General features: G+C 31.6%; 1 protein-coding gene across 1 annotated transcript in view; it reads left to right on the top strand.

The window, feature by feature from the left end:
* ME1 (malic enzyme 1) overlaps nucleotides 1-21144 on the top strand; it is a 271605-nt gene that overhangs the window by 221342 nt on the left and 29119 nt on the right. The window contains exons 8-9 of the mRNA XM_051997329.1: nucleotides 7163-7260; nucleotides 9003-9116. Of these exons, the coding sequence (XP_051853289.1) occupies nucleotides 7163-7260; nucleotides 9003-9116 (212 nt within the window). The remainder of the gene's footprint in view (nucleotides 1-7162; nucleotides 7261-9002; nucleotides 9117-21144) is intronic.

Genomic DNA, 21144 nt, shown 5'->3' with positions numbered 1-21144 from the left:
ATGAAGATAGACTTTAGAGGTCATCTAGCTCATCCTTCCATTCAACTTAACTTTTAAATTCTTTAGTAAATTTTATTAATATCTGTATTTTGTAAAGCTTAGTCATTTCCTCACCCCCAGATCTATCTCTATAACAGAAATTTTTGTAAATATGAAGAGAATAAAGTACAGCAAAAACTAATCACATCTCCAAAATATCTAACATTATATGCATTGTTCCACTCTGCCATGAGTGTAGAGGAGTTGGAGGAAATGTTTTCTTATATTTCCTTGAGGGAAGCTTGTTTATTTATAATTATACAATATAATTTAAAATAATTTTCTGGCTGTTCTTTCCATTTACATTGTTGTAGCCATTTTTATTTGATTTCCTGGCTCTACTGTGTTTCTTAAAAATTTTTACTTAATTTTTTCAATGAAGAAAAATATAATATTGATTATTTGACATCTAGGGGAGTGGTTGGGGGTAAAGGAGGGAGAAAAAAATTTGGAGCACAAAATTTTGCAAGGGTGAATGTTGGAAATTCTATGCATGTGTTTTGAAAATAAAAATCTTTATTAAAAATTAGCAAAAATGTATTTTATTTGCTTTTAGAAGTTATTGTTGTATAAATTCTTTTCTTTACCATGTTCACTGTTCTTTGTATCAATTCATACAGGTCTTATAAATTTCTTTGAAATGATGACCTTTATTATTTCTTATAGCACTGTAGGATTCTATTACATTTATATACCATAATTGTTCAGCCATTTCCTTATTAATGGATACTGTTCTTAGTTTACAGTTTTTTGCTAGCCCAAAAAAAGCTGTTATGAATATTTTTGCATATGTAGTTTATTTCCTTCTTCCTATGATCTTTTTTGGGTATATATCTAGTAGTGGTACTTCTGGGTCAAATGATATGAACAGTTTAGTCATTTGTGGGGCATAATTTCAGATACTTTCCCAATTGGCTGATGCAATTCACAACTCTTTCTGTTCATAAATGTACCTATTTTTTTCTACAGCCTCTACCCTCCAGAATTTGCCATTTTCCCTTTTTTGTAAGCTTTCATATCTTTTATAGGATAAAACCTTAAAGTTAATTTTATTTATTTCATTTCATCTATTTATTTATTCATATGTTTTTATTTATATGTTTCTATTAGTGATGTGCAGTATTTTTTCATATGTTCTAAATAAGTTAATAATTTTCTCTGAAAACTGCGCCTTCATATCTTTACCTTTTTGTCACTTGGTAAATGGCTCTTTTTTTTTTTTTAATAAATTTGAATTTATAAATTTTTTATCTGAGAAATTTGATGCAAGTATTTTCCCAGCATTACTTATTTCCTTTTTACTTCTAACTATATCAGTTTTGTTTGTACAAAAACTTGTCTCATTTCTATCTTTTATTTATTTTTGTCTTTTATCATTCTTCTATCTAGAGATCCTCACTCCTCTAATTTGTTGATGATGTTACCTTTTATGTATAAGTCACAGACTCTTTTGCCATTTATCTTGACATACACTGTGAAATGTGGGTCTATACCTAGTTTTTGCGAGGTTGCTTTATACTTTTCTCAAAAAATTTTGTAGAATATTAAATTCTTTACCTAATGTTTTGGTTATTTGGGATTGTCAAATACAAGGCTACCATTCAATTTAACTTTAAAACAACTTAATTGGAAAGAGATACTTTGTCTCATTTGTGACAATGAAATTACTAGTTAGGCAGCTAGGTGGTGATATAGTGCATAAAGCACCATGTTTGCAGTCAGAAGATCTGAGTTCAAAGCAAGCCTCAGACATTTACTAGCAGTGTGACCCTAGGCAAGTCACTTAACTCTGTTTTGCCTGTTTTTCATCTGTAAAATGAGATCACACTGAGGAAGAAAATGGCAAACCAGTGTCTGCTAAGAAAACTACATGGACAAGTCCATGGGTTATAAAGATTCAGACATAAGGGAACAACTGAACAACAAAATCACTAATTTACTAAAATATTTGCTGCATTTTAATTATATAGATATGTCATCAAATTTTTTTAAAATCAAAGATAGGATTTATCCATAGGCATGTTCCTCTTTTGATGGATTGTTCAGTAACAATCTTTAGTCTTAGTTAAGGCTAGAGATCAGGGTCTACTAAAAGATTCTCTTCTTTCTATCTTCCCCACTTCCATATAACCTCTTTTTTGTTTTGTTACTTTTGGTGGATAAAGAATTCACCATGCAAATATCCATCATCTTACAGGACTCTTTCATCAACAGTCCCCAGAATACTTGGAAATTTCCATGAAGAGGGCCTTAAGTCCCAGATCTCGGCTCAGACTCATTGACTAACTGACAGATGCTCATCGATGCCTAATTCTGTGAGCTATCTCTATCAGTCTCTTCATCCTTTCTGACTAAAGCTTCATTCTTGAGGCAAATTAAGGATACTTTTATTTAACCACAAATACCAGAGATAAATACTTGAATATACTGTCAGCCTCTGACATAATTTCTTTGCTTCCACATACCCTTATCATTATAATCATACTATCTCATTATAGACTCTACTCTTAAGGCCATTACTAATTTCCTTATGTTCATTAGCCCTCTACAGATATAGTCATAAGCTTACTTACTGATTACCATGATTAAGATAATGTCTTTGAAGGTAATTAACATTCAAGAGTAGTTGTATTGTATTCCCTCCCAATCAAGTGAAGACCCATTTCCTCTTCAGAAATAATCAGTACTTTGTCTAAGTAGCAATTTTGAAGTTATGACTCACTAAAAAGAGTCCTATTTGTTATAGTACCTCATAATTTCATATACTTCTTGTTTGGGGGAAGAGTAACCCATCGTAATATAATTCACAAGGACTACTGTTACCTCTGTTTTACTGAGAAACATAGTAAAAATAGAGCTGTATAAAAATTAGATTTGACCCAGATTCATAGCTCAGTGATCTAGAAATTGTTTTACTTTAAGAATAACCTACCAAATGAAATATAAAAGACACCAGTAAAAGCTGCTAAGTTTTATTTCAAGCAGAAGCCATAAAGAGATGAAGCCATGTAATTATGTTCAAAGCAGTGGAACCACTCTGTGATGTGTTTAAATTAACATGCCAAAATGGGGTAAGTATAAATGGTCACATGCTCAGTAAGCCAGAATTTCTTTAGCATAGTAAAGAAAACGATTAGTAACAATTCTAGGTCAATTACATATGTGGGGGTGGGGTGGGGAGGTGGGTGTGTGTAAATAATATGCGTACATTACACTAAAATAAATGATTCTTTGATCTCTTCAGTATGGACATTTTCTGCAGCAATTCTGATTGTAACCCATACATACTTGTCAATGCCTTTTAATTCTTAGTGATGTATCCCTATAATTTTACCACATCAACTTATTATATGAGGGGCTCCCTTCTCTTTCCTAATATCTTGAGGATATCATTGTATCATTCTAGCTATCCCTCATTCTCACATAAGTAATTCATTTTCTTTTTTTCTCATATGTTCCTTTTTTTTTTTTTTCCAGGATTCAAATATAGGCTCTTTTAATTAAAAATTTAATTTTTAGGACAGAAATCTTACAAGGAAGTTTTGTCTTTTTTTAAATTATAGCTTTTTATTTAGAAGTTATATGCATGGGTAATTTTATAACATTGACAATTGCCAAACCTTTTGTTCCAATTTTTCCCCTCCTTTTCCACACCTCCCCCAGATGGCAGGTTGACCAATACATATTAAATATGTTAAAGTACAAATTAAATACCCAATAAGTATACGTGTCCAAACAGTTATCTTGCTGTATAAAAAGAGTTGGACTTTGAAATAATGTATAATTAGCCTGTGAAGGAAATAAAAAATGCAGGTAGACAAAAATAGAGGGATTGGGAATTCTATGTAATGGTTCTTAATCATCTCCCAGAGTTCTTTCGCTGGGTGTAGTTGGTTCAATTCATTCCTGCTCCATTGGAACTGGTTTAGTTTATCTCATTGCTGAGGATGACCAGGTCCCTCAGAATTGATCATAATATAGTATTGTTGTTGAAGTATATAATGATCTCCTGGTCCTGTTCATTTCACTCAGCATAAGTTCATGTAAGTCTCTCTTCAGGCGTTTCTGAGATCATCCTGTTGGTCATTTCTTACCAAACAATAATATTCCATAATATTCATATACCACAATTTATTCAGCTATTTCCCAGCTGATGGACATCCACTCAGTTTCCAGTTTCTGGCCACTACAAAGAGACCTGCCACAAACATCCATGCACATACAGGTCCCTCTCCCTTCTTTAAAATCTCTTTGGGGTATAAGCACAGTAGAAACACTGCTGGATCAAAGAGTATGCACAGTTTGATAACTTTTTGAGCATAGTTCCAAATTGCTCTCCAGAATGGCTCTCCAGAATTGTATTCACAATTCCACCAACAATGTATTAGTGTCCCTGTTTTCCCACATCCCCTCCAACATTCATCATTAAATTTTCCTGTCATTCTAGCCAATCTGACAGGTGTGTAGTGGTATCTCAGGGTTGTCTTAATTTGCATTTCTCTGATTAATAATGGCTTGGAGCATCTTTTTATATGGCTAGAAATAGTTTCAATTTCTTTGAGAATTGTCTATTCATATCCTTTGACCATTTATCAATTGGAGAATGGCTTGATTTTTTTATAAATTAGAGTCAATTCTCTATATATTTTGGAAGTGATGCCTTTATCAGAACCTTTAACTATAAAAATGTTTTCCCAATTTATTGCTTCCCTTCTAATCTTGTCTGCCATATGTTCCTTCTTAATGGCATCTTTGAAGCATCTTTGTTCTTGTTCATGATAGCTTATTTTTTATGTATTGTGGCTAACTCACATCTCCATTGCCCTTTGAGTGATACTTATTTTTAATACTTTGGAGAACTCCATGAGTTTTCCATAAATATCATCCGTGTAACAATGCTGGTATAATTTTGGCATTAAAAATATTTTGATTCTGGGAGAAGTTTTGGATCAATAAAAGATCATTTGTAGTTTTTCAAAGACAATCTATTCTGCTATTCTTTTTTAATTGAGGGCCAATTCCTTATCCATTTGTGCAAACTTCTGATTCATAAGCTTTATACTTTGCCATCCAACTGCATGCCATAAGCTAGGCAGTAGACATTCTTCATCTATTTGGTTTTTCTTGTGTATCAGCTTAGACTGAATTCTTGAATGGTTTCAGATATCTTCCAGGCTTTGAAATGTATTGGGTCTTTCTTTTAGCAAAATGTTATCCACTAACAGGAACATCTTGATTGTTACATCATATTTCATTCAGTGTTCATATGAGAAGTGATGAGGTCCTAAATGTTGTGGTTGTATGAGCAGAGAGGATGGGACAGATTTGAAAGAATTTCAGTATCAGACAATTTTTCCTGCCACTAAAGGGGAAATAATCAAACAAGATTTTCTTGTGCTACTCTGGTAAGGACAAATTAGTGGCTGAGAAGTAGGATATAAAGATAAATAACAAAGAATTTCACCCATAGGATGGGGATAAACATTTCAAGTGAATAATGAATTCACCTGTAGTCAAGATCAGGACCTGTATGTGATTGGAGAAAGAAAAAAGAGGTTTGTATAATTACACTTTAGATGGCAGCAAGGAAAACTATCAATGTTGATAATCACAAAAAAGGAAAAGGAAAAAAAAAAAACCATGAACTATATAAAAATGTTAATTATAATAAGCTACAATAACTTAATTACTACTATCTGTAAGCATATTATTACTATAATAATTATGTTGTCAAATTGTACATTTTCTTGGATTACATTTCTAAACTCTTATTATAATATTAGTTTTCAAAATTTATGTAGTATATGTGCAACTAAACTTTAAAATTGGAAAAAACAGTTTCCGGTAAAACATGACTGAACATCATTTTATAGATTGAGTTCTTTCTAGGTCATTAATGACCTTATTATTCTAAATTCCATGTCTTTATATCCTCATATATATTCTTAGTTCTCTTCATGTCATTTAAACTAGATTATGGCCTTCTTCTTGAGACCTTTTCCTTTCCAAGCTTCTATGAAACTTCTTTATGTTATGACTTTAATTATCAAACAGCATGCTAGACATTGTAGTTTGTAGTAAACATGCTTAAAAATGAATTCACCATCTTTCCCCTCAACATACCCTTCCCCATCTAATTTATTTCTCTTAATATACAACTATCCATAGGCCACCCAGACTTTTAATGAAATCTTCTCTTTCTCTCTTTTTAAGTCTACTTATCCAGTCATTTGCCAAATTCCAATCGTTTCTGCTTCCATGGTGGTTCTCTAGTTCACATAAAAAACTTTTTTTTAGTGTGAAATTGGAGAATAGTCGGTATTGCTGTGCATATGTGAGCATTCTCATACAGATACACACATAAACACACATGCACCTCTTTAGTTTTCATTTTAAGCAAACCATAATATAAATGCCAATCCTCTCAAACTTAGGATAACATAACATTCATGATATCTTGAACTCTGGAAAAGAAAGCATCTTATCTGCAGATGGCTGACAATGGATTTATTGCCTTAGACTGATTGACTGGATTAAAAACCATCAAGTTATAATTACTATACTATGTAATGTACTGTGTGTTGCTTCAAATACGACCCTGAATTCTTCCTAAAAGAGGGGTTCTTAACTTTCTTTGTGTTATAGATCCCTTTGGCAGCCCTGTGAAGCCTACAGACCCCTTTTTAGAATGTTTTTAAAAGCATAAAATAAAATACTTAATATTGCAAAGGAAACCAATTACATTGAAATGAAATTTTTTTTTCAAACAAAAAATTTTTAAATAAGTTCAGATTGCCCTACAATCTGTAACCTCTTAGGAATGAGAAATAGAAAATCCCTTATCCACCAGGATTGTATATTAGAGGATGTATTTTAAACCTTCAGACTTTCTGTTTATTGTATTGATTATCTATTTTCAAAGGTTGTTTTATCTTTTTTTTTAGAGTAATTTCAAAAGTAATTTTAGACTATCATTTGAAAATAATGATTGAGAAAGGTTGGAACCCAGAAACTTTGAAGGCACTCTAAACCTGTGTGATTTTTTAATTCTAAATAACAAAGACTGTCAGCTTAGTAACTGGCAAATTACTGTTTGAACATTGTTCAAAATTACCTGTTACAGGAACAGCATCTGTTGCAGTTGCGGGTCTCCTTGCAGCTCTACGCATTACTAAGAACAAACTGTCTGATCACACAATTCTATTCCAAGGAGCTGGAGAGGTACTTCAGTAAAATTACTTTTATGTCATTTTAATAATTAATAATATGTCTAAGGTATTTTGACAGATTTATAGTAGGTTTTGCTATATTTTTCCTCAAGAATACATAAGATAAGTGACATACCTACTTACTTTCACAGGAAAAGCATTATCACTACTCCATTTAAATTTTATTCACACATTGATTTAAAAAAAAAGTTTCCACTCCTTGAATATGTATGAAGACCTTTGAAGAAACATGTAGTTAAAATATTAAATCATCCAAAACAATTTTCTCAAAATAACTTTAAAATATTAATGAAAAAGAGGAGTCTAGGGTTTCCCAGTATATTCTTAATATTCATAGGTAAAAAACATCCTAAATTGTTGGCAGGACATAGCCATTAAGTCAAAATTATTCACTGTTTTGCTATCTTTTTGTGCAATTTGAGCATCTAAGAAAGGAAAAACTAGACTCCAGTAATTGTCCACCCCCAGACACAGAATTAACCTGTTAACTGAATTTGAATTTCTATTAGGCAAATTGTCAAAATATGTTTAGAATTATCAAATATAAAATGTATCGGAATAGAGAAATGTTTTGTGGCTTGTGTTTTGGTTTTGTTTTAAAACTATTTTAGAGTAAAAAGATGGATCCTGTTGGATAGAGAAGTGAAGGTATTATATGGGTGTTTAAAACCATGTTTTTGCTTCTTTGTGGAACTTTTAAAGGAGATTTATCATTTTTAAAAAATATATGTTTTTATGGGTGCATGAAGCTAGAATTTTAATGAAAAATAAAGAATTGGCATACAGAATGTAAAAACTAAGACATGCATTGGTTTATTTTGGGGAAGTCATCAATTTATTGCATATTAATGTTGAAGCACAAGAAAGGTCAAAGATGAAATGACTATTTGATGAGGTTTAATTTCTTTACCACATCTTAGATGAATATTTATATACAGCATTTCAGTTTGGTAATTCTATTCTCTGAGTTTCTAAAGGATTGTGGTAAATGGAAAAGGTCAATTTGGGATAGTCAGAAACCTCCAAAAAGTGGTTCATAGTAGAAAATATTTTAAAATTGGACAATTCTTTAATTTTGAGGGATTTTTAAATATCATAGGTTTTATGATATTTCATAGAATTTACTAAATAGAAACAGAAAAGTTTAGTTTTTGCTTTATTGAAAATTTCATCTTGAACTCATTCACTTTAAGAAATCTGATAAATAAACTTTAGGAATATAGTACCTTTATCTTATATTTCTACCTAATTTTGTTGGTTTGCAGTGAAGTGATCATAACCTAATTCTAACTATCTTTGCCCACATCAAGGAATCTAACCTTAATATTTAGGACACGTAATCTCATGGCCTTGATAGCACTGTGTAAGATTTTATTAGCTTTATTTGAACATTTTCTTTCAAACCAATCTTGATTAAATTGTGAGAAACACTTAAACTCAGTAAAATGAGTGATTCACCATTACATTTTGTTTTGTAGAGTAAAACTGTTAAAAACTTGTAATTTGTAAAGAGAAAGACCAAATACTGCTTTTTTTGATTATTCAATAAGGGAAAAATGAATATTCACCCCATATTGGGGAGTAAAAATATGTAACTTATTAGATGAATCCTATGTACCTTTAATTATTAAGCTAGAATAGTATAAATTATAACTTTAAATAAGATTCTACAAGGTAAAAGCTTTTTTAAAAATTTTGTTTTTATAGTCTTTGTTTATTATAAATTTTCCTTAGGCTGCCCTGGGGATAGCAAACCTTATTATTATGGCCATGGAAAAAGAAGGGATATCCAAGGAGAATGCCATTGAAAAGATATGGTTGGTTGACTCAAAAGGCTTAATAGTTAAGGTAAGTCATTATTTCTATTAATTATAATAAAAAGTTTATTAAGCAAATTGGCTGATCTTTTAAAGAAAAAAAAAGAAAAATGGATTTTTTTTTCCTCTGCAGTCATACAAAACATATTTCGACATTAGTCATCTTGTGGAAGAAAACAGACCCCCCCCCAAAAAAAAAAAAAAGAAAGAAAAAAGAAAGAGGAAAAAAAAAGAATATTTTCAAAAGTATTCTTCAATTTGCATTCAGATTCCATGAATTTTTTCTCTGGAAATGGATAGCATTTTTTTTAAAGTTCTTCAGAATTGTCTTGAATCATTGTTTTGCTCAAAATAGCTGCCTTTCACAGTTGATCATTACACAATTTTGCTGTTATTAGATATACTATTCTTGTGGTCCTGCTCACTTCACTTTTTTATTAGTTCATAGAAGTTTTTCTAAAAACCTCCTGCTCTTCATTTCATATAATAGCTCAGTACTATTCCATCACAATCACATACCATGCGTTAGCCATTTGCCAATTTATGGGCTCACTTTTGATTTTCAATTTTTTACCACCACTAGTTTTGTACATATAAGTCCTTTTCATTTTTGTTTTTTATTTCTATGAGATACAGGCTTAATAGTGGTACTACTAAGTCAAAAGATATGCTTGGTTTTATAGTCCTTTGGGCATAGTTCTAAATTACTCAATAAAATGGTTGAATCGTTTTACAATTCCACCAACAGTGCATTAGTGTATCAACTTCCTCATACTCTCTACAACACTTGTCATTTTCTTTTTTTGTCATATTAGCCAATCTGATTAGTAAGGGGTAATTCTTCAGAGTTGTTATAATTTGCATTTCTGTGATCAATAGTGATTTATTAATTTTTCATATTGCTATAGATAGCTTTGATTACTTTGTATGAAAACTACCCTATGATATTCCTGGAAGGTTTTATTTTTAGGTCTCTTTCAGGAGGTATATTATTTCAATTTCTGTTTTACCCTCTGGCTCTAGGATATTAGGGCAGTTTTCCTTGGTAACTTGAAAGGTGATCTCTAGGGGTTTTTTTGATCATGGCTTTCAGTTCCAATAACTCTTAAATCTCTTCTGAACCTGTCTCCCAGATCAATTGTTTTTCCAATGAGATATTTTACACTTTCTTCTATTTTTTCCTTCTTTTCATTTTACTTTACTGCTTCTTGATAATTAATGAAGTCATTGACTTTCACTTGTACAAATATTTTTGTTTGTAGTAGTTGTTGCTGTGATGAAATCAGGGTTAAGTGGTTTGCCTAGAGTCATAGAGCTAGTAAAGGTGTGAAGTTGGATTTGAACTTATGTCCTCCTGACTCCAAGACTAGTGTCCTATCCACTGTGCCATCTAGCTGCCGCTTTCAGTTCTAATCTTTAAAGAATTATTTTCTTCATTGAGCTTTTGTACCTCCTTTTCCATTTGGCAGTTTTGATTTTAAAGAGTTATTTTCTTCAACCAATTTTGCTTTTTAAGGTATTCTCCATTGAATTTTTTGTGCCTCTTTTTACCATTTGACTTGTTCAGTTTTTTAAATGTTTGGCGGCTCTCTCCTCCTTTACCCTTGTAGTATTTTTTGTGCCTCCTTTACACAACTGTTGTCTTTTTATTTTGTTTTGTTTTGTTTATTTTTTATTTTGGTTGGCTCTTTTTCATGATTTCCTTACATCACTGTCATTTCTTTTCCCAGTTTTTCCTCAGCTCTCTTATATGACATTTTAAGTCCTTTTTAACCTCTGCTAGGAATTCTTTTTGGGCCTAAGACTATTCTCATTTCTTTTTGAGAGTTTGGATATAGCAGTTTTGACTTTATCATCTCAGTTTATGTTTGGATCTTTTATGTAATAATAGTAACTTTCTATGTCAGGATTTTTGTTGTTGTTGCTGTTTGTTCATTTTCCAGCCTATTTCTTGACTTTTAGTTTTATATTAAAGATTGGGATGGAGGGGACCCTGTCTCAAGCTTCAGGTTTTTTTGTGCAGCTGTTTTCAAAGCCAGCCCTCGGGCTTTGTAAGTTTTTAAAAGAAACGATGTGTACACATGTAATATATAATTATAAAATTTATACAAAGAAAATATGAAATAATTTTAGAGTATTATTGATGAGTAGCAGGTTAAAAGAATTAGGGAAAGTCTCTGGTAGGAAATATACATAAGCAGAACATGGAAGGAAGCTGGGATTCCCAAAAGGCAATTGGGGGGGGAGAAAAAGTGTAAGCTTGCAGGGAGAAAAGTGTAATGTTGGATAGAGACAAGCAAGTGGAGCAGTTTACTTGCAACAAAAGATGGATAATGGGAAGTAATATGAAATAAATCTTGAAAGACAGGTTGGAACCAGATAATGAAGAGCTTTTAAATGGCAAACAGTTATTTATATGCACATCTGAGTGACTGTAGGGAGCCTCTGAAGCTTTAGGAGCAAAGAAATTAGGTGATTTGACCTATATTTTAGGAATATTGATTGAAGAGGAATTGGTCCTATGGGTGTTGGTCATATGGGGTTGGTCATATGAGTGGTCGTCATATGGGTAGAAAAAAAGGGCCACAAGAAGTATTACAGAGGTAAGAATTAACAAAACTTAGTAATTTTTTGGAAAAGAGAGGAAAGGTATAAAGTAGAAGATGACTTCTCTTCTATGAATCTGGATGACTGGAAAGATGGTTGTGCTCTCAACTGAAATAAGAGGTTAGGAACATGTTGGTTTAGGGAAAAGATAATGAAGAATATAGAATATCTAAGGATTAAAGACATTATTTTAGCTATGGGACTGTGTGTGTGTGTGTGTGTGTGTGTGTTTTGAATTGAGCTATATTACAAAAATAAATAAATTTAATATCTTAAGCAGTTTTGGTATCTGTTGACCTAATAAACCCATATTCTAAATTCCTTGGTCTACAGTATTATGTATGGTAGTTATAACATGCAACTGCTGGTAAACTTCACCAATCACTCTTACCTCATTTCTTTAACTTGCCAACATAAAGAATTATGTATGTTCTATGTGCCAAGATTACATTTTATATATGTGTGTGTGTGTGTGTGTGTGTGTGTGTATTTAAAGATCTAATATAGTTTATGAGGTATTTTGTATAAAAGAAACATGAGAACTGAATTAATTTTATTTTTCACTTTAATTTTATTAGAATTCATTTTGAAGGGTTAACAAATGTTAATTAAACTAATGGTCTGTTTTTTCTTTGAAATTTGCATTATTATTTTGTAGTTATCCTAATATTATTTAAATAAACATATTTATAACTATCTTCTGAGGGATGGCTGTTAATAATTGTTTTACATGTAAAGGAATTTAATGTAATAGAAAAATCAGGAGTATCAAGCTTTAGGCTTTTTATTTGTCTTTCTCCTGTATTTCATAGCTAGGAATCCTTAATATCAAAATATAAAAGTTACTATTAGAAATATCATATTACAACCTCAGTTCATTTAACTGAATTGTATAATCACTAAAGTATATGCTTAGTATGCTTTTTGTTTTCTATCACAATCATTCTATCATCTATATTTCTGTCATATTTATATTTCATAGCCATTATTTATAATGAAAACAGCCTCACTAGACAGAACATCAGGATTAGAAATTATTCAGTAGCATCAAGAATTAAAAGTAAATTGAAGCCTATAAGATTTGTTGAGAATATTCAAGTGTCTTCACAATTCTCTCTCCATGAATTTTATCTTCATAAGAGTTTTTGATGAAAAATGAAGTCATTACTTGATGAAAACTACTCAGAATATCCTTAGTGGATTAAAAGTATATTGGAAAGTAGAGTTGAGTTGAGAAAATTATAAAATGTCAGTAAAACTTGAATTTAAAGTAATTTCAGAGAAGATATAGAAAGCTACAAAACCAGAGGAAACATTCTATTAAGTATGTTTTGACAATTAATAAACTAAATTAATTCTATGTTATGATTAAAATGTACAACAAAATGAAGTTGCTTTTACTGTGGCCATATTTTAAGTTGCTATTTTTGTTGTGTATGTGTGTGTATGCATGTATGTATATGTGTGGCATGGTTGACATTTTACTTAGTCAATGGAGCTATATTTATCATAAATCATTCCTTTCCTATGTTTAATAACATAGTTTGCTTTTTGATAGAAATTCAGGTAAAAGAATTTCTTTGATTCTTCTAAAGATGTCAGTAACTAGGAATGCAAAATCAAGGATATCAGAAATTTATTAATTTGACTTTTAGCCATTTAAAATGTTAATTTTTTTGTCAGCTATGTAACATTTTATGATATTTATCCTCAACTGAACAAGATGGATTTGTAAAGCTAATGTTTCCAAAGTTATTTACTTTTGGGTGCTATGTCTGCAATTTATGTCTGTCATCATTTGAATAGTAGTATATGATTGTTGAAATTGACTTCCCCCTTTCCTACAAATATTTAACTCCATATAACAAAATTCATTGAAAGTATTTACACATTATCTACTCATAAATTAGATTATGTGCAAAAAAAAAAGATAGACCATTGAAGAGCAAGATTTATAAAAATATAACTACCATTCTTTTATGAACGTGAATTTTACATAGTGTTCTTGTTTGTGAAATTATTTCATATATATTAGTTCATTTGGTTCCAACTGTAGCCCCATAAATAATGTAAACATCATTAACATAATTTTACAGATGAGGAAATTGACACTCTTACTTCCCTAAAGTCAGAGCCATTACTTGTGTAAAATGGTAGAAAGGATGTATTAAAATTGGAATCAAAAGGTATTTATTTTTCATGTGATCTTGGGCAACTCTATTCTCTGAGCCTCAAGTTTCATCTCCTTGATAATTCCTATCTCTAAAGCTATAAAATAATGAGCATTTTTATATTTCATGTTCAGTGCTGTTTATACTAAACCATAATTTTTTGTATTTTCAAAGAGAGAAGACATGAATATTCCTTTTGAAAATTTCCAATGAACTTTCAGAGCATTCTTCCAAGCATATTTTTTGATCAAGGAGAAACTATTTTATTTCATATGGTTTTTCTGCTCCATGCAGCTTGGCATAAAACATGTCTTAAATAGCAGTTACATGATTTCATCAGCTCTGATACAGCTCTGTGATAGACACATTCAGTTAGATTCCTTCTCCACATGATTGTGGCTGAGACCTAGCTGGTACAGTTTAAAAAACATTTGTATAGTAACTACTATGTTTTATGCTCTTATGTTAAGAACTAGGGGAAATGGTATATCCCTACACTTAGAGAGTTTGGATTTTCAAATAATTTGTACTCCCTATATTCACTTAGCTCTCTGAGAACTCCCAACTTACTTTTTCTTTGTTAGTTAAAAAAACATAGAATAATAGTTTGAGAGAGTAAACATAGGAATATTTCTTAGGATGGAAAAGACCTATGCAAGTTTGTAGGCAAAAGGGAAGAACCAAAACAGAAAAACTGAAAATGAGAGAAAGTAAGGAAAGGAATGATGTTTTGAGCAATATAACCATAGGAATAATTCCCTTTTATGTAATGATTTAAAGTTTATAAAACACTTCCCTCACAATAATTGTGAAAGACTGGCTTTTTAAGTATTGCTATATCCTTTCTTGCTATAAGAGGTTATAACTTTTATTTCCATAGCACACATTTTACAACATGAAGAGAGTATCAGTAATCTTAAACTAGGATAGACATTTCTTTTACATGCTCAGATATTTCCCACCTAAGAAAACCCTCATAACCATTCCCTAAAGTGATCATCTTTTATTTCTCCTCTATTTCACTGACAAAATCCTACAATTATGTACACTCCTTTTTCATCACCCATTCTCTTTTTATTCCCTTAAAATTTGGCTTCTGGCCCTAAATGAAACTTTTCTCTAAGATTATCAGTGATCTTACAAAACTTACAAAATCTGATGACCCTGTTTAAAATACTAATCCAGCTTCACCTGTTTGTATCATTTGACTACATTGTCAGTCACTTTCTATATACCTTTTCCCTTCTGTAATAGCACTCTCTTGATTCTCTTCTTACCTGTCTGACTGCACATTCTCTTTTTTTGTTTATCACCTATCTTCTCCCACCTAGAGTGATCCTATGCATTTCTCTGTGTTTAAATTTCTTTTTGAAGATGACTCCCAAAAATACATATCCAGTCCTAATCTTTCACTAGAATTCAAACCTCAGTTACCTGCTAAACTATCTGCTAAACTACCTGCTGACTACCTCTACATCTGTTTATCATTAATACAGCTAATCTGTCTTGTCCATGACAAAATTCATCATCATTACTGCCTCTAAGTCTCCTCTCAGCCAAATTTCTATATTTCTGTTTAGAGTAGCATGATTTATGCCTCTTTTCTTTTTCATCATACATATCCAACTGACTGTCAAATACTATTGATTCTACTTCAGTATTTCTTGGAATTTGTCCCTCTGAATACCTACTACTACAATTCTCCTGGATTATTTTAAGAGCCTCCTAATTGCTACCCCTTCTCTGCAATACCTCCTTCACATAGATGCCAAATTAATGTTTCTAAAACATGGTTTTGACTTTTTAACTGCTTTGTACAACAGCAGAATCATAAAAATTGAATTATAAGGGAACTTCTTAGTAGCCATCTAGATCAATCAGCATCCATGTGGTAAATAATAACCCTGGTGAATATTTCTCTAGCCTTTGTTGGAAGTTTTCCATTAAAGTAGTTCATTCCAGTTTTTTACATTACTCTCCTTGGTAGAAAGTTTTTCCTCACATGAAATTTAAAATTACCTCTTTGTATCATTCACCATTGTTCTTACTTCTGCCTTTTGATGTCAGGGAAAATAAGTCAAATTTCCCATCTGATTGTCAGCTCTTCTGCTTCAAGCAGCTATTATGTTTATTCTTACATGGGAGTCTTTTGACTGAATATACCCACTTCTTTCAGCCACTCTTTATACTGCATGAACTCAAGTTCTTTCAGCATCTTTTTTGCCCTAGAGACTGGACATTGTCTTATCACTGTTTTTTCTAAATCTGGTACTCAGAGTAAACAGCTGTGATCATACCCAGCAATCAGAATACAATGGATATATTCCTTTTCATGGGAAAAATATCTCTCAAAGCAGTGCAAAATTAGATTGAATTTTTTAACTAACATATCACTCAACTCACCTTTGGCTTATGATTGAATCACCCCCAGATCTGTTTCAAACAAATTATTGTAACTTATATTTGTAAAATCAATTTTTAATGTTAAGCATATGATTTTTCATTTATCCCTATTAAGTTCAATCTAGTTCAGTGTGGTTCATTGTCAAACTCTTTTAAATGCTGTCACTTAACCAAATTTGATAAGGATGCCATTGATGTTTTTGTCTAAGTAATTGATTTAAAATGTTAATATACAAGAAAAAAACAAAAACAAAAAAGATTTTTTTTACTCCTACAAATTCTACTCTTCAAAAACGAACAAAAAATATAGTCAGACATTATGAATTTAAGACAGAAATTTGTGAAAGAAGGCCGACTGCTTGACCTAAAACAAAATATATTTATTAGTAATGAGTTAGAAATTATTTGTACTGGTCATGGCCTCTAAACATGATCACAAAACTTTGAACAGTTTTTATACTTGCCACCAAAATTCTTACTTTTAAAGGATAAGCAAATAAATCATTCAACCTAATTATATCTAAAACAAAGAAACCATGAAAATCCAGAATAGGAAGAAAATTAAGTAATCATTAACAATAATAAAAGTAGCATTTCTGTAGTATTTAAAAGTTTGTAAAACACTACATATGTTTTATCTTGTTTGATACGACAAATGAGGAAACTGAGGCTGACACAAGTTAAGTGATCTGCCGTGGATATCTGAGGGTAAACTAAATAAAATAAAATTTTAATATAGTTAGTATTTTAAAGATCTAAGAAGAAGGAAAGTGCCTTCAAATAATCTATAACAAAAAAATTCAAGTAAAATCTCAGAAATAAATTTTTCGTGGTAAAGATAGGAAATGGAGGAGGGAAAACTATGGCCATAATCAATCAATAAAAAACAACTAGGTTACAAATAAAATTGTGAGTCTTAAGTGTAGAAAAAAATTCATGATGCTTTAAAAAACAATGAAGACAACTTTGAGGTACCACTACACATCTCTCAGATTGGCTAAGATGACAGGAAAAGATGATAAATGTTAGAGGGGATGTGGGAAAACTGGGACACTAGTACATTGTTGGTAGAGTTGTGAACTTCTGAAACCATTCTGGAGAGGAAGGAACTATTTCCAAAGGGTTACAAAACTGCATAACCTTTGATCCAGCAGGGTCTCTACTGGATCTATATCCCAAAGAGATCATAAAAAAGAAAATATGCAGAAATGTTTGCAACAGCCCTTTTTGTAATGTCAAGGAACTGGAAACTGGAAATAGTTGAAGAATGGCTGAATAAGTTATGGTATATGAATGTTATAGAATATTACTGTGCTGTAAGAAATGACCAGCAGGATGATTTCAGAAAGGCCTGGAGAGACTTACATGAACTGATGCTGAGTGAAATGAGCAGAACCAGGAGATCATCGTACATGGAAACAGCAAGATTAGATGATGATCAATTCTGACGGACATGGTTCTTTTCAACAGTGAGATGATTCAGACTAATTCCAATAATCTTGTGATGAAGAGAGCCATCTATACCCAGAGAGAGGACTGTGGGAACTGAGGGTAGACCACAACACAGCATTTTCAACATTTTTGTTGTTTGCTTGCTTTTGTTTTCTTTCTCATTTTTTTTCCTTTTTGATCTTATTTTTCTTGTGCAACATGATAAATGTGGAACTATGCATAGAATGTTTAACATATATTGGATTACTTGCTGTATAGGGGAGGGAAGATAGGGAAAGGGAGGGAAAAAAATTGAAACACAAGGTTTGACAAGGGTGAATGTTGAAAATTATCTCTGCATGCATTTGAAAACAAAAAGCTATTATTAAAAAAAATTAAACTAAATTAAAAATAAATAAATAAATGCACAACCTGTAGAGTCCAAAATCAAAAATGATTCTGTAATGACAAACTTTATAAATAAGACTATCAAAGTGATCAGATTACGAGTTTTACAACACACAAGACTGAGAACAATTTGGGGAAAAGATATGGAAAAGGGATTATCTTCTTTCTGTGCCCTAGTTATTGTGAAATAGAACCACTTAGTGAATGCTCATATCATCATTTGATGGTTATTAGCCTTTTTTTCCAACATTTTTTCAGCTTTCTTCAGTCATCACTTAGATTCAAATACTTGGGAATCAGTCTATGGGTGATTTATATATCTTACTAGACGTGAAGCCTGTAGATCAACTTTTTAGCCTTTATCAGTTTCAGGATTCAAGAGATGACAGCAGTGATACTATAATTAATAGAGTAGATTGTTTGTGAAAAATATTATTTTTCTTGACCTATTCTTTCAACTCTAACCTTTCTTCTTGTACTTTTTTCTTTTGCACTGTGGTATGGAACTTCCACAAATGATCATTTCCTAGAGAATACCAGTTAATTTTGATTTTTTTCTTTTCTTTCTTTTTTCTTTTGCTGAGGCAGTTGGGGTTAAGTGACTTGCCCAAAGTCACATAGCTAGGAAGTGTTAAGTGTCTTGAGGCTAGATTTGAATTCAGGTCCTCCTAACTTCAGGGCTGATACTCTGTCTACTGCACCACTTTGCTGCCCTGAAATTAGTTTTCTGATTTGAATCTCATTACATGTAGAAAGGAGGAGGAAACAGAAATAGCTAGTAATTTTTAAAATACATAACTTGCCTGCCCTCATATCTTCTGTAGTCAGAAGAAAACAGAACAATTTGAGAGAACTCTACTTGTTTGGATTATTATGTCTGTTATCATCTTCAGAAGAGAGGTTCAGACACATTAATGATTTAGTGTTTGTCAAATTCAATTGGAAAGTATTAGTGAAATTTGTCTTTCCACATGGATTGTTTTAATAATGTTTTTTCTATTGCCCTAGATAGATTGGTAGTTTATAATAAATTTGTGACATATCTTAAAAACTTGCAAAGAAATTCTAATACTGGCTTAGTGAGTAGAAAAAAGGCACTTTTTCTTGTGGTTATATGCATTAATGGTGGAGATTATTATTCCCATGTTGGCTTGCTTTTCATTACTTATCAATAGTAATCAGAATGTTCACTTTACCTATATTGGATCAGAAGCATCTTCATCTACAGCAACTATACATTTAGTTAGGGCATAATTTGGATACTCATAGTTCTGTATAGGACTATAAAGGATTTCAAGCCACAGCCATTTTCTTCCTTGTACACCCACGATGGAGAATATGAATTCTTAGGAAAGGGTAACAAGTCAAAACTGTCATCATTTCATTTCAGAATGCCAAGGGCTGAAAATCATTACTTTCATAGCTGCTGCATGGTTCCCACAGGGAAATGTCCATCTCATCAAGCCACAAACTCATTTGGCATTTCCAGAAGTTTGAGACCTATGGGAGAATAATGATGGAAAGCCAGAGTGATCATGAATTGCAAATTCCATTCTTTTGTAAAAATGGCCCAGAATCACTTCTGTATAAATCAGTTTTTAGAGAAATTACATCATTCTAGTGAGTAGGTCAAATAACTGAAGACTGAAAATGGCATTTGGCCTGTGTTTTCAGGACTTTCCTTTCTGAAATTTGTTCTTAGCCCTTTTGTAAAACAGGTAAGTTAACATCAGGGCTATAATAAGTATCAGATAAAATGTAAAATCATACTTTTCATAAAAATCATTTTAGGAAAAAAGTAAACAAGCCAAAGGTAAAGACAATTTTCAAATGGGAGAAAGATAAACTATATTGAGTTTTCTTCTTAATTATGTAACTAATGCAACAATTTTTGAAACTCAGTTTTCTCATTTGTAAATCTGTCATGTACATAAATTACTATAAGACTTCAACTAATATTGCTCTCCTAGATAATTTTAGGTTTTTGTATTTGTGGTTAAAATATTTAAGTAAAAAAGATTCAATGAATGCACATATTTTATTTTTTACTTTTTTTCTTTCTCTTGATTTCAGGTCACTGTTAGTATATGATATTGTATGATAAGTCAAAATTTTTGAAAAGCATTATATAATTACTTTAATGTTTTTTAGAAATTGGAGTGCCATCTTTTTTAATTATTTGAGACAGTTGTCTCCAAAGTTTGATTCAGAAGGACTTGAAACCACATTTTTGGGTTAAAGATCAGAATGATACTTTAGCACATAAACATCATTATGCCATTTCACACTTAAGGTATTGATTGTTGTAAAATTGATGAAAGTACTCAATCTTCCATAAAACTGAAAGAGTTAAACTCTAATAAATGCCATACTTTTTAGAATAAATACAATCCCTAAGATCCATGCTTAACATCGAATGGCAAGAAAAGATTGTTAAAAATGAGTTCTTAGAAAGATGTGATATCTCCTTTCTCTGAAGTTCTATATTTGTTTATATTTTCTTTTGCTCTTGTCTGCCATATAATAGCAGTTTTTGAATGAGTACCACTTCTTGACGTTTATTATTGTTGATTTTTCCTCTTATTTTGTTATTTAAATCATCATTATTCATTACTTGGGGAAATGGAGAAAAATTTGAGTGATAATTTAATATTTTAAAAATCAAGCATAGATTTTCCTCCAAACAACTGTAAAATAACACCTCAAATCAAATTATAGAGTGGCATAGCTAACATAAGATCAGGATAAGAGTTTTTCCAGCTTAACACAATTTTAAAAATCAGGAGAAGGCTATGACTCTGGGGTGGGGACTGGCCTGGAGCCCACATGAGAACAATGCCAGCTGGGGGCCTTGGAGTAGCGATAACTTCAGGAGCTTGCTCTTACTTTCAACAGACAGTAAGGGGATATGGAAACTGGTCAGAAAGAGATTACAGTGGATCCCTGTAATCTGAACTGACACTGGACAGAGGATTGGGTGCTGTGTGGTAACTGTTGCTTATAACTTCTGCTGGGCCAGAGTTTCAAGGTGGAATGTTT

The sequence above is a fragment of the Antechinus flavipes genome, chromosome 4, assembly GCF_016432865.1.
Source record: "Antechinus flavipes isolate AdamAnt ecotype Samford, QLD, Australia chromosome 4, AdamAnt_v2, whole genome shotgun sequence".
NCBI classification, from domain to species: domain Eukaryota; kingdom Metazoa; phylum Chordata; class Mammalia; order Dasyuromorphia; family Dasyuridae; genus Antechinus; species Antechinus flavipes.
The sequence above is the reverse complement of the archived record's forward strand: the minus strand, read 5'-3'. Positions and strand labels throughout refer to the sequence as shown.